This window comes from Rhipicephalus sanguineus, chromosome 3, assembly GCF_013339695.2.
Source record: "Rhipicephalus sanguineus isolate Rsan-2018 chromosome 3, BIME_Rsan_1.4, whole genome shotgun sequence".
Taxonomy (NCBI): Eukaryota; Metazoa; Arthropoda; class Arachnida; order Ixodida; family Ixodidae; genus Rhipicephalus; species Rhipicephalus sanguineus.
The window spans coordinates 115211429-115226017 of record NC_051178.1 but is presented as its reverse complement, the minus strand read 5'-3'; the positions used below and the strand labels follow the sequence as shown (position 1 = coordinate 115226017).

Below are 14589 nucleotides of genomic sequence, written 5' to 3'. Positions count from 1 at the left end.
TGGAGCATATAGGCTTGCATGTAAAACATGGTAGGTGAAGTAAATGCATGTGGCAGAATATAGATGTAAGCACTACAGAGATTAATATCGGGTGTGTGAAAGGCTTTTCTTTGTGTGGGCACACTCCATGACACCAATTTCACAGATGGAGCATATAGGCTTGCATGTAAAACATGGTAGGTGAAGTAAATGCATGTGGCAGAATATAGATGTAAGCACTACAGAGATTAATATCGGGTGTGTGAAAGGCTTTTCTTTGTGTGGGCACACTCCATGACACCAATTTCACAGATGGAGCATATAGGCTTGCATGTAAAACATGGTAGGTGAAGTAAATGCATGTGGCAGAATATAGATGTAAGCACTACAGAGATTAATATCGGGTGTGTGAAAGGCTTTTCTTTGTGTGGGCACACTCCATGACACCAATTTCACAGATGGAGCATATAGGCTTGCATGTAAAACATGGTAGGTGAAGTAAATGCATGTGGCAGAATATAGATGTAAGCACTACAGAGATTAATATCGGGTGTGTGAAAGGCTTTTCTTTGTGTGGGCACACTCCATGACACCAATTTCACAGATGGAGCATATGGGCTTGCATGTAAAACATGGTAGGTGAAGTAAATGCATGTGGCAGAATATAGATGTAAGCACTACAGAGATTAATATCGGGTGTGTGAAAGGCTTTTCTTTGTGTGGGCACACTCCATGACACCAATTTCACAGATGGAGCATATAGGCTTGCATGTAAAACATGGTAGGTGAAGTAAATGCATGTGGCAGAATATAGATGTAAGCACTACAGAGATTAATATCGGGTGTGTGAAAGGCTTTTCTTTGTGTGGGCACACTCCATGACACCAATTTCACAGATGGAGCATATAGGCTTGCATGTAAAACATGGTAGGTGAAGTAAATGCATGTGGCAGAATATAGATGTAAGCACTACAGAGATTAATATCGGGTGTGTGAAAGGCTTTTCTTTGTGTGGGCACACTCCATGACACCAATTTCACAGATGGAGCATATAGGCTTGCATGTAAAACATGGTAGGTGAAGTAAATGCATGTGGCAGAATATAGATGTAAGCACTACAGAGATTAATATCGGGTGTGTGAAAGGCTTTTCTTTGTGTGGGCACACTCCATGACACCAATTTCACAGATGGAGCATATAGGCTTGCATGTAAAACATGGTAGGTGAAGTAAATGCATGTGGCAGAATATAGATGTAAGCACTACAGAGATTAATATCGGGTGTGTGAAAGGCTTTTCTTTGTGTGGGCACACTCCATGACACCAATTTCACAGATGGAGCATATAGGCTTGCATGTAAAACATGGTAGGTGAAGTAAATGCATGTGGCAGAATATAGATGTAAGCACTACAGAGATTAATATCGGGTGTGTGAAAGGCTTTTCTTTGTGTGGGCACACTCCATGACACCAATTTCACAGATGGAGCATATAGGCTTGCATGTAAAACATGGTAGGTGAAGTAAATGCATGTGGCAGAATATAGATGTAAGCACTACAGAGATTAATATCGGGTGTGTGAAAGGCTTTTCTTTGTGTGGGCACACTCCATGACACCAATTTCACAGATGGAGCATATAGGCTTGCATGTAAAACATGGTAGGTGAAGTAAATGCATGTGGCAGAATATGGATGTAAGCACTACAGAGATTAATATCGGGTGTGTGAAAGGCTTTTCTTTGTGTGGGCACACTCCATGACACCAATTTCACAGATGGAGCATATAGGCTTGCATGTAAAACATGGTAGGTGAAGTAAATGCATGTGGCAGAATATAGATGTAAGCACTACAGAGATTAATATCGGGTGTGTGAAAGGCTTTTCTTTGTGTGGGCACACTCCATGACACCAATTTCACAAATGGAGCATATAGGCTTGCATGTAAAACATGGTAGGTGAAGTAAATGCATGTGGCAGAATATAGATGTAAGCACTACAGAGATTAATATCGGGTGTGTGAAAGGCTTTTCTTTGTGTGGGCACACTCCATGACACCAATTTCACAGATGGAGCATATAGGCTTGCATGTAAAACATGGTAGGTGAAGTAAATGCATGTGGCAGAATATAGATGTAAGCACTACAGAGATTAATATCGGGTGTGTGAAAGGCTTTTCTTTGTGTGGGCACACTCCATGACACCAATTTCACAGATGGAGCATATAGGCTTGCATGTAAAACATGGTAGGTGAAGTAAATGCATGTGGCAGAATATAGATGTAAGCACTACAGAGATTAATATCGGGTGTGTGAAAGGCTTTTCTTTGTGTGGGCACACTCCATGACACCAATTTCACAGATGGAGCATATAGGCTTGCATGTAAAACATGGTAGGTGAAGTAAATGCATGTGGCAGAATATAGATGTAAGCACTACAGAGATTAATATCGGGTGTGTGAAAGGCTTTTCTTTGTGTGGGCACACTCCATGACACCAATTTCACAGATGGAGCATATAGGCTTGCATGTAAAACATGGTAGGTGAAGTAAATGCATGTGGCAGAATATAGATGTAAGCACTACAGAGATTAATATCGGGTGTGTGAAAGGCTTTTCTTTGTGTGGGCACACTCCATGACACCAATTTCACAGATGGAGCATATAGGCTTGCATGTAAAACATGGTAGGTGAAGTAAATGCATGTGGCAGAATGTAGATGTAAGCACTACAGAGATTAATATCGGGTGTGTGAAAGGCTTTTCTTTGTGTGGGCACACTCCATGACACCAATTTCACAGATGGAGCATATAGGCTTGCATGTAAAACATGGTAGGTGAAGTAAATGCATGTGGCAGAATATAGATGTAAGCACTACAGAGATTAATATCGGGTGTGTGAAAGGCTTTTCTTTGTGTGGGCACACTCCATGACACCAATTTCACAGATGGAGCATATAGGCTTGCATGTAAAACATGGTAGGTGAAGTAAATGCATGTGGCAGAATATAGATGTAAGCTCTACAGAGATTAATATCGGGTGTGTGAAAGGCTTTTCTTTGTGTGGGCACACTCCATGACACCAATTTCACAGATGGAGCATATAGGCTTGCATGTAAAACATGGTAGGTGAAGTAAATGCATGTGGCAGAATATAGATGTAAGCACTACAGAGATTAATATCGGGTGTGTGAAAGGCTTTTCTTTGTGTGGGCACACTCCATGACACCAATTTCACAGATGGAGCATATAGGCTTGCATGTAAAACATGGTAGGTGAAGTAAATGCACGTGGCAGAATATGGATGTAAGCACTGCAGAGATTAATATCGGGTGTGTGAAAGGCTTTTCTTTGTGTGGGCACACTCCATGACACCAATTTCACAGATGGAGCATATAGGCTTGCATGTAAAACATGGTAGGTGAAGTAAATGCATGTGGCAGAATATAGATGTAAGCTCTACAGAGATTAATATCGGGTGTGTGAAAGGCTTTTCTTTGTGTGGGCACACTCCATGACACCAATTTCACAGATGGAGCATATAGGCTTGCATGTAAAACATGGTAGGTGAAGTAAATGCATGTGGCAGAATATAGATGTAAGCACTACAGAGATTAATATCGGGTGTGTGAAAGGCTTTTCTTTGTGTGGGCACACTCCATGACACCAATTTCACAGATGGAGCATATAGGCTTGCATGTAAAACATGGTAGGTGAAGTAAATGCATGTGGCAGAATATAGATGTAAGCACTACAGAGATTAATATCGGGTGTGTGAAAGGCTTTTCTTTGTGTGGGCACACTCCATGACACCAATTTCACAGATGGAGCATATAGGCTTGCATGTAAAACATGGTAGGTGAAGTAAATGCATGTGGCAGAATATAGATGTAAGCACTACAGAGATTAATATCGGGTGTGTGAAAGGCTTTTCTTTGTGTGGGCACACTCCATGACACCAATTTCACAGATGGAGCATATAGGCTTGCATGTAAAACATGGTAGGTGAAGTAAATGCATGTGGCAGAATATAGATGTAAGCACTACAGAGATTAATATCGGGTGTGTGAAAGGCTTTTCTTTGTGTGGGCACACTCCATGACACCAATTTCACAGATGGAGCATATAGGCTTGCATGTAAAACATGGTAGGTGAAGTAAATGCATGTGGCAGAATATAGATGTAAGCACTACAGAGATTAATATCGGGTGTGTGAAAGGCTTTTCTTTGTGTGGGCACACTCCATGACACCAATTTCACAGATGGAGCATATAGGCTTGCATGTAAAACATGGTAGGTGAAGTAAATGCATGTGGCAGAATGTAGATGTAAGCACTACAGAGATTAATATCGGGTGTGTGAAAGGCTTTTCTTTGTGTGGGCACACTCCATGACACCAATTTCACAGATGGAGCATATAGGCTTGCATGTAAAACATGGTAGGTGAAGTAAATGCATGTGGCAGAATATAGATGTAAGCACTACAGAGATTAATATCGGGTGTGTGAAAGGCTTTTCTTTGTGTGGGCACACTCCATGACACCAATTTCACAGATGGAGCATATAGGCTTGCATGTAAAACATGGTAGGTGAAGTAAATGCATGTGGCAGAATATAGATGTAAGCTCTACAGAGATTAATATCGGGTGTGTGAAAGGCTTTTCTTTGTGTGGGCACACTCCATGACACCAATTTCACAGATGGAGCATATAGGCTTGCATGTAAAACATGGTAGGTGAAGTAAATGCATGTGGCAGAATATAGATGTAAGCACTACAGAGATTAATATCGGGTGTGTGAAAGGCTTTTCTTTGTGTGGGCACACTCCATGACACCAATTTCACAGATGGAGCATATAGGCTTGCATGTAAAACATGGTAGGTGAAGTAAATGCACGTGGCAGAATATGGATGTAAGCACTGCAGAGATTAATATCGGGTGTGTGAAAGGCTTTTCTTTGTGTGGGCACACTCCATGACACCAATTTCACAGATGGAGCATATAGGCTTGCATGTAAAACATGGTAGGTGAAGTAAATGCATGTGGCAGAATATAGATGTAAGCTCTACAGAGATTAATATCGGGTGTGTGAAAGGCTTTTCTTTGTGTGGGCACACTCCATGACACCAATTTCACAGATGGAGCATATAGGCTTGCATGTAAAACATGGTAGGTGAAGTAAATGCATGTGGCAGAATATAGATGTAAGCACTACAGAGATTAATATCGGGTGTGTGAAAGGCTTTTCTTTGTGTGGGCACACTCCATGACACCAATTTCACAGATGGAGCATATAGGCTTGCATGTAAAACATGGTAGGTGAAGTAAATGCATGTGGCAGAATATAGATGTAAGCACTACAGAGATTAATATCGGGTGTGTGAAAGGCTTTTCTTTGTGTGGGCACACTCCATGACACCAATTTCACAGATGGAGCATATAGGCTTGCATGTAAAACATGGTAGGTGAAGTAAATGCATGTGGCAGAATATAGATGTAAGCACTACAGAGATTAATATCGGGTGTGTGAAAGGCTTTTCTTTGTGTGGGCACACTCCATGACACCAATTTCACAGATGGAGCATATAGGCTTGCATGTAAAACATGGTAGGTGAAGTAAATGCATGTGGCAGAATATAGATGTAAGCTCTACAGAGATTAATATCGGGTGTGTGAAAGGCTTTTCTTTGTGTGGGCACACTCCATGACACCAATTTCACAGATGGAGCATATAGGCTTGCATGTAAAACATGGTAGGTGAAGTAAATGCATGTGGCAGAATATAGATGTAAGCACTACAGAGATTAATATCGGGTGTGTGAAAGGCTTTTCTTTGTGTGGGCACACTCCATGACACCAATTTCACAGATGGAGCATATAGGCTTGCATGTAAAACATGGTAGGTGAAGTAAATGCATGTGGCAGAATATAGATGTAAGCACTACAGAGATTAATATCGGGTGTGTGAAAGGCTTTTCTTTGTGTGGGCACACTCCATGACACCAATTTCACAGATGGAGCATATAGGCTTGCATGTAAAACATGGTAGGTGAAGTAAATGCATGTGGCAGAATATAGATGTAAGCTCTACAGAGATTAATATCGGGTGTGTGAAAGGCTTTTCTTTGTGTGGGCACACTCCATGACACCAATTTCACAGATGGAGCATATAGGCTTGCATGTAAAACATGGTAGGTGAAGTAAATGCATGTGGCAGAATATAGATGTAAGCACTACAGAGATTAATATCGGGTGTGTGAAAGGCTTTTCTTTGTGTGGGCACACTCCATGACACCAATTTCACAGATGGAGCATATAGGCTTGCATGTAAAACATGGTAGGTGAAGTAAATGCATGTGGCAGAATATAGATGTAAGCTCTACAGAGATTAATATCGGGTGTGTGAAAGGCTTTTCTTTGTGTGGGCACACTCCATGACACCAATTTCACAGATGGAGCATATAGGCTTGCATGTAAAACATGGTAGGTGAAGTAAATGCATGTGGCAGAATATAGATGTAAGCACTACAGAGATTAATATCGGGTGTGTGAAAGGCTTTTCTTTGTGTGGGCACACTCCATGACACCAATTTCACAGATGGAGCATATAGGCTTGCATGTAAAACATGGTAGGTGAAGTAAATGCATGTGGCAGAATATAGATGTAAGCACTACAGAGATTAATATCGGGTGTGTGAAAGGCTTTTCTTTGTGTGGGCACACTCCACGACACCAATTTCACAGATGGAGCATATAGGCTTGCATGTAAAACATGGTAGGTGAAGTAAATGCATGTGGCAGAATATAGATGTAAGCTCTACAGAGATTAATATCGGGTGTGTGAAAGGCTTTTCTTTGTGTGGGCACACTCCATGACACCAATTTCACAGATGGAGCATATAGGCTTGCATGTAAAACATGGTAGGTGAAGTAAATGCATGTGGCAGAATATAGATGTAAGCACTACAGAGATTAATATCGGGTGTGTGAAAGGCTTTTCTTTGTGTGGGCACACTCCATGACACCAATTTCACAGATGGAGCATATAGGCTTGCATGTAAAACATGGTAGGTGAAGTAAATGCATGTGGCAGAATATAGATGTAAGCACTACAGAGATTAATATCGGGTGTGTGAAAGGCTTTTCTTTGTGTGGGCACACTCCATGACACCAATTTCACAGATGGAGCATATAGGCTTGCATGTAAAACATGGTAGGTGAAGTAAATGCATGTGGCAGAATATAGATGTAAGCTCTACAGAGATTAATATCGGGTGTGTGAAAGGCTTTTCTTTGTGTGGGCACACTCCATGACACCAATTTCACAGATGGAGCATATAGGCTTGCATGTAAAACATGGTAGGTGAAGTAAATGCATGTGGCAGAATATAGATGTAAGCTCTACAGAGATTAATATCGGGTGTGTGAAAGGCTTTTCTTTGTGTGGGCACACTCCATGACACCAATTTCACAGATGGAGCATATAGGCTTGCATGTAAAACATGGTAGGTGAAGTAAATGCATGTGGCAGAATATAGATGTAAGCTCTACAGAGATTAATATCGGGTGTGTGAAAGGCTTTTCTTTGTGTGGGCACACTCCATGACACCAATTTCACAGATGGAGCATATAGGCTTGCATGTAAAACATGGTAGGTGAAGTAAATGCATGTGGCAGAATATAGATGTAAGCACTACAGAGATTAATATCGGGTGTGTGAAAGGCTTTTCTTTTTGTGGGCACACTCCATGACACCAATTTCACAGATGGAGCATATAGGCTTGCATGTAAAACATGGTAGGTGAAGTAAATGCATGTGGCAGAATATAGATGTAAGCACTACAGAGATTAATATCGGGTGTGTGAAAGGCTTTTCTTTGTGTGGGCACACTCCATGACACCAATTTCACAGATGGAGCATATAGGCTTGCATGTAAAACATGGTAGGTGAAGTAAATGCATGTGGCAGAATATAGATGTAAGCACTACAGAGATTAATATCGGGTGTGTGAAAGGCTTTTCTTTGTGTGGGCACACTCCATGACACCAATCTCACAGATGGAGCATATAGGCTTGCATGTAAAACATGGTAGGTGAAGTAAATGCATGTGGCAGAATATAGATGTAAGCTCTACAGAGATTAATATCGGGTGTGTGAAAGGCTTTTCTTTGTGTGGGCACACTCCATGACACCAATTTCACAGATGGAGCATATAGGCTTGCATGTAAAACATGGTAGGTGAAGTAAATGCATGTGGCAGAATATAGATGTAAGCACTACAGAGATTAATATCGGGTGTGTGAAAGGCTTTTCTTTGTGTGGGCACACTCCATGACACCAATTTCACAGATGGAGCATATAGGCTTGCATGTAAAACATGGTAGGTGAAGTAAATGCATGTGGCAGAATATAGATGTAAGCTCTACAGAGATTAATATCGGGTGTGTGAAAGGCTTTTCTTTGTGTGGGCACACTCCATGACACCAATTTCACAGATGGAGCATATAGGCTTGCATGTAAAACATGGTAGGTGAAGTAAATGCATGTGGCAGAATATAGATGTAAGCACTACAGAGATTAATATCGGGTGTGTGAAAGGCTTTTCTTTGTGTGGGCACACTCCATGACACCAATTTCACAGATGGAGCATATAGGCTTGCATGTAAAACATGGTAGGTGAAGTAAATGCACGTGGCAGAATATGGATGTAAGCACTGCAGAGATTAATATCGGGTGTGTGAAAGGCATACGTGAGTTCAGCAGTTGTCATCCAAAGTTGTTTGAAAGGCTATTGAAGTCGTCAGAAAGGAGTATCCCATCGTAAGACAAATGAAAGCTCCAGATGCACTAGGCTCTCATATGTCCATTGTCTGGACCTCCAGGGCATGGCTTCTCAGATGTCAGAGGTTTGTTGCTACCAGCACCCTACCCCTAGTGGCATCACATGCACAGTACTATTATTTCATTAGTGGTTCTGAGTTTTTTTTTTATCTGATTACAAGGGCTGCCCATGCCGTAGATTACCATTGTTTGGTAGAGCACAGTAGTGTATCACTCCTCCTTTTTTTTTTTTGTAGACATGAAAGACATTTACTGCATGGTATTGTAATGAAGCCATTTTATATTTTCTTGATTTAGGTGTAAGTTGATAAAAATGCTTTGTGTTGCATTGTTTGCCTTTTTTTTTAGCTCTTTTCAAGAAGGTTTACGAATGTAAAATTGTCATGATATAAAATTTATAGTGTTAAGACTGTTATTATATTAGTGTGGTAACTGCCACTAATGTATTGATCACCTTAGATAGCGAATTTGCTCTCGCATGAACAAACTCTGAGCGCTGATTTATTTGGATTTCTAGTAAGAGAGAAGTGTCTTTTTTTTCTCTTCTGCAGAGTACATGACCAGTATTGGAGCGCAAAAATACATTTCATTTTACCTTCATGCTGAGGTAAGTCCTGCTTGCAACTGATGCTTTCTGAACTGTCATGTCAGACTTGGCTCAGATAAAAAAATCTTTGTACTATGGCTGTTGTTGCAAAGACATATTTCCCATTTCTTTTCTTTTCAAAAGGGTTTCAAAGTGTCAGCGGAACAGCTTCTAAGCCAAGCCCATACTGAAGACAGAAACACAAGTCTTGAATCTCTCAGGGAAGCTGCAGCTAACATTTACGACACATACATCTCCGAAACGGTGAGGATGAGTTATGGTTGCTTACGTACATTTGCAAGTGCAGCATGAACAAATCTTCGTGATATGTAAAGCACTACAAGGGCATCTATACTGCACCATAGAATACAGAATACTAAAACGTGTTGGTCCTTCCTGATTGGCCATTTCGAAATATGTCCGGGCCCCCATCATGGGCAGTGCCTGCTGTGTGAAGCGTGAAGACGCAAAGCAAGCGGAATAGTTTCCGCATTTCGTGGTACGGTATAGACCTGAAAGTTCCGTCGGTATGTTGTCCGTAAGACTGTTCAAGATAATTGGTACACCCAATCCCTTCCCAATGTCTCTAGGACGGTGCTTGTGTTTAAGCTGACAGCAGTCTTCCGCATCCCCTTACCTGTGTCCGTACAGGCTTTCGTTGGTGTGTTATGTGACTGTGGCATATGTATTGTTGCTGACCTGCTGTTGTCTTTTCTTTTATGCCTGCACATTTAATAAAAGCGGTCTTATGTTATGAAAACAAAGGTGCTTTATTTATTGGGAGGAGCTCTCATGCATTCTCAACTTGTCTCTGATAGCTATGGTACCCCTGCAGCAAGTCTATACATTGAAGTCTGTACGTTTCTGTGAAATGTGTAGTTTGTGTGTTTTACAAAGACAGTGCAAACGGTGATAGTGCGTAGCGGAACTGAATGTAACTAATAAAGGGAGCACTCTAAAAAGCATATTTTCATGGTTCCATGAATGCAAATTCAAAGGTGTTCTATTCATTTTTCACTGTTGTCCTTACGTAAGGGGGGTTAGAAGTTTATGGGGTGTGGGTTCCATGAATAATGCCTATGTCTGCCTAACTTTAGGTTTGAGGCACTAAAACAGATCAACACTATGTTAGTTGTGTGCACTAGTATGCTTACCACTTTTGATACCTATGGCACCATGCCCTAGCTCAGGAGATATTCTTATTTTTCTCAAATTATTGTGATTATATGATGTTAGCTCGAGAGCAAATGAAACAATCTCAAGTCCTGTAATCTTTTACCCTGCTTGTATCATTTGATAGTAATGTAGCCAAGAAATTTCAAACTGGGTGTCTTCTTTACTTCTTCCTTACGTGCTGCTGTCCATCTGAATGCCACTGAAGGTTTAATTGAACCCTTTTCTAGAAATTGTTCTAACTTTTTCACTGTGTTTACACACAGGCTTCATCGAGGATAAACATTGATGAAGTACTGGCTAAGAAGCTGCTTCGCAAGCTCCGAGTTGAGACGCCAGATGAGTTCTGGTTTGATGACATCCAGCAGAAGGTATGTGTGACATAGCAGTTTGCAAAGCAAGTTTACAGACTGTTCTCACAAGTGTTTTTGGAAGTGGCGCTTGTAACTTAGTTGCCTGAAGCATTAGAGTGTACATACTTCTGGGTAATGCTTTAAAATGCAAAGTTTTTGTAAAATGAAAATATGCAGACATAACAAGCAGTCTATGTATGGCATGTAGCAGGCATGCTGACTATGCTTTTATTTTATTCTTATCCATACGGATGCCTATAACAGCATACAAGTTCACAAACCGGTGCAGCATCGTTCTGTCTGTTCATTTGTGGAACTTTGTGATATTCTGATGCTCTACAAATCTACTGCATTATTTCACTTTTTCCACAAAATATCATTAAAATAAGTTTTGAACCAATACTTAACCAGTCTAAAATTTGGTGTTTTTCTTTTGTATCCCTTCAAGCTTGTAGGAGACTCTGCACTTCAAAAACTGTTGTTGATTCTTGATTGACTTTAAAGGCATGTACTGAGTTTATGTATTTTAAGATATGCATTCAGCTTTTGCATAACTTGCTCGCACATGAGCTTTACATAAAAACAAAATTTTGCATGCCTAAAAGGAACTACATCCTTAGGGCTTGTACACACACAGGAGCACCACAGATCTCACTGATAAATTAGGTTGTTCTTCAGTAAAATTGGGATTTTTTTTCAACACAAGACTATTGTTTATCATTACAGGTGGCTCAGATTATGCAGGAGGAGCAGCACTTTCCTAGTTTCATGAAGTCCGAGGGCTACATCAAGTTGCTAGCCGAGCTCGACCTCCTGAAGGATTTCGGGTCCAAGTCGGATGAAGAAGGTAAAGCATGCTTCCGAAAGTCTTCTTGCTGCAGAGGTGCAGCAGCAGCCTACAGACTGTCTACAGTATTCTTGTGCATATAACCCCAGCCATAAACTCTAGAAGTAAACAGTAAATGTCTATATATGTATTACGGTAAAAGCTCATTACTTTGGATTTCATTGGACCGGAAAAAATGTCCGAATTAACCAAATGCCGAATTATCGAAAATATCAAGAAAGCAATAAACAAGCGTCTGTTACATTAATGCATTTTCGTTTTCCTGATGAATACGTAAATCCAGTAGTACTTATTTTGAATAAGAGCAGACTAAAAGCCCCAACTTTAGACATTCACGATTTCGTTCACAATGTGACCACAGCTCAAGACCCCCGTGTCTTAAGCCGAAACGTCCTCTGAACTCATTCCTTGTTACCTACCACCACCGCCTACACCATCGTGTGCACGTGACGATGATTTTTTTCGCTGGAAAAGTGGCCAGCAACTGATGGTTTGTCCATCACAATGTAGCAAGCGAGTTTCATGGCAGCTTGCAGACTGCAGCTGAAGCTCTTCAACAGCCTCCATCATGTTTGAGTTATGTGACATTGCTCGCGCATTGCCCGAAGCCAAAACGAAGCCATGAGTGTTGCATCTGCTGTGGAGGGCCGTGGTGTCCAAGGACACAATCATAGCGTCCATGTGGTTCTGAACGAATGCGCGCAGCCTACGTCCAGAGTCGAAGCGAAACTTCTGAACACTGCATCTGCTGGTGAATAAAGCTGGCTCGCCAATGCACAATCATGGATTACAAGCATACGCAGTTTTAAATGCCTCTGGCAAAAACGAAACTACTGCTTGTCGTTGCTTTGACCCCCAGTCGCTGTTGAGGCCATCATAGATAGAAGCGGTGTAGTTCACGTCCACCAAGTGAAATCGGAAGCTAAACATGTTTGGCATAGCCACTGAAGCCTTGGTCATGAACAACGCGTTGTAAGATGACCAAGGCCCACAGCCATTGCGTTTGTTCGCAAACACCATTTTCATTCTTTTGCTTGCACATTTGCGGCCCCTCATGCTTGGTGCGCTCCAGGGATTGTTCGAATTGACCAGGTTGCAGCCATATATCACCGAATTAATGGGAGTTTGATGCCATTGAACAATAAGTATGCTTGCTGGAACCAGAGAACACTCCTGAAGTATCCGATTTTTCGAATTAACAGGGTTCGAATGAACGAGCTTTTACTATAAATGCAAATTTTACTTTGAGGCATGACTTCACGGGTACCCACTTTGCGCTCAAGGTGGTATTCGCTTCCAGCTGAAGCTTCATTACCTCTTAGGAAACCCCGCCCTTTGGCTGTGTTAGTATATTTAGGTAATAGTCGGGCATTGTCAGCACACTAGAATTTGGATTATGAGGAGCAGATCTTGATTACTGCCCCCTTCACAGCGCAATATGAACAAAAGACTATCAGTGTTGTTGTCTGTCAAAGCTAACTTTCCAAAGCATCTTGCATACCCATGTGTTCTTTCTGTGGATTGTACATGGAGAAAATGTGTGCATTATCATGGTGCCTTGCTGACCTACAAATGCTTGCAATCCAAGAAGGTACAATTATGAATAGTTAAAGGGACCCTCAGACAGTTCTGACAATTTTTTACTAGCCCACTAAGCCAATAGCAAAGATCCTTCGGATCATAAAAAGAGGTTTAAGCGCTGTAAGCAAAGTGTTATAAGGTTTGAAACATGTACTATCGTATGAGCTACATCACGGGAGCGCATGGCCGAGCGCTCAGCAAGGTTGTACAGTGGTGCCAAACATGGCATATTTTCAGGTTATTGGAAAAGAGTTTGGCTGCTTGTGCGAGCACGCATCGCCCCCACTTGCTTGCTTGCACCCTGGTAGTTGCCATTTTCGAAGCTGATATCACCACATGGCAAAACGTGGGTGAGGGTGAAAGCAAGTGGAGACAATGCGCGCTCACAGGAACAGCCAAACCGTCTCCCGATAACTCAAAAATATGCCATGATCGGCGCCACTGTACAACATTGCAGAGTGCTCGGCCACACGCTGCCGTGATGGGGCTCATACTGAGCGCAATAGTACATCGCTAGATCGCAGTGAACCATCACACTCTTCAGCAGCCCCTGTTTTGAGACATGGCATTGTTTTGGTATGTCACTCAGGTGACCATTCTGATTAACTTCTTAGGGTTTGTACTGGCAATGAAAATGCAAGTGGCCGGGTTTTTGGCAGCACATTATGACAGAGACCAGCGAGACAAACACGAAGCATGCCTCTTTTGATCCATGGTGCACTGGTGGAAGATTGCATAAGACTGAACTTAGCCCCAACTGGTTGGAAAAAAGTTGGAGAAAAAGAGTGATCTGAGGGAAGAGCAACCTTTAATCGGCTGTAGATTCATTGATACTTGGTGCTTCGTTCAAACTGTGGTGCAGATGATTTACTTCAGTTGTAGCCTGACCACTTACATAATTTCTAAAAACCCTTTCAGAAATCCTTGGGAAAAGATCTATCCTAACTAGTACTGCAACATTCCCAAAAGAAATAATCCAGAACCTGCAAGCGAGCAGTATGTTGAGCGCTTCTCAATATCTGACTAGGACCAATAACTTCAAGTGATGACAGGGGCCTGGACCGTTACTACAACGAATCAAAGTACAAGACTTAGCACCCTTGAAAGTAAATTAGGGGTAATAGTGATAGCCTAGATGCATTTCCACGAACACTTCAAAGGTCATCCATGTTACTTTCATTAGACAGTATTAGTCTAGTGTAAAATGCTAGCATTTGCGTTAACGTGTTCCGCACA

General features: G+C 41.5%; 1 protein-coding gene across 1 annotated transcript in view; it reads left to right on the top strand.

The window, feature by feature from the left end:
* LOC119386995 (sorting nexin-13) overlaps positions 1–14589 on the top strand; it is a 59332-nt gene that overhangs the window by 26384 nt on the left and 18359 nt on the right. Inside the window, exons 13-16 of the mRNA XM_037654294.2 lie at positions 9365–9420; positions 9544–9663; positions 10839–10943; positions 11652–11772. Of these exons, the coding sequence (XP_037510222.1) occupies positions 9365–9420; positions 9544–9663; positions 10839–10943; positions 11652–11772 (402 nt within the window). The remainder of the gene's footprint in view (positions 1–9364; positions 9421–9543; positions 9664–10838; positions 10944–11651; positions 11773–14589) is intronic.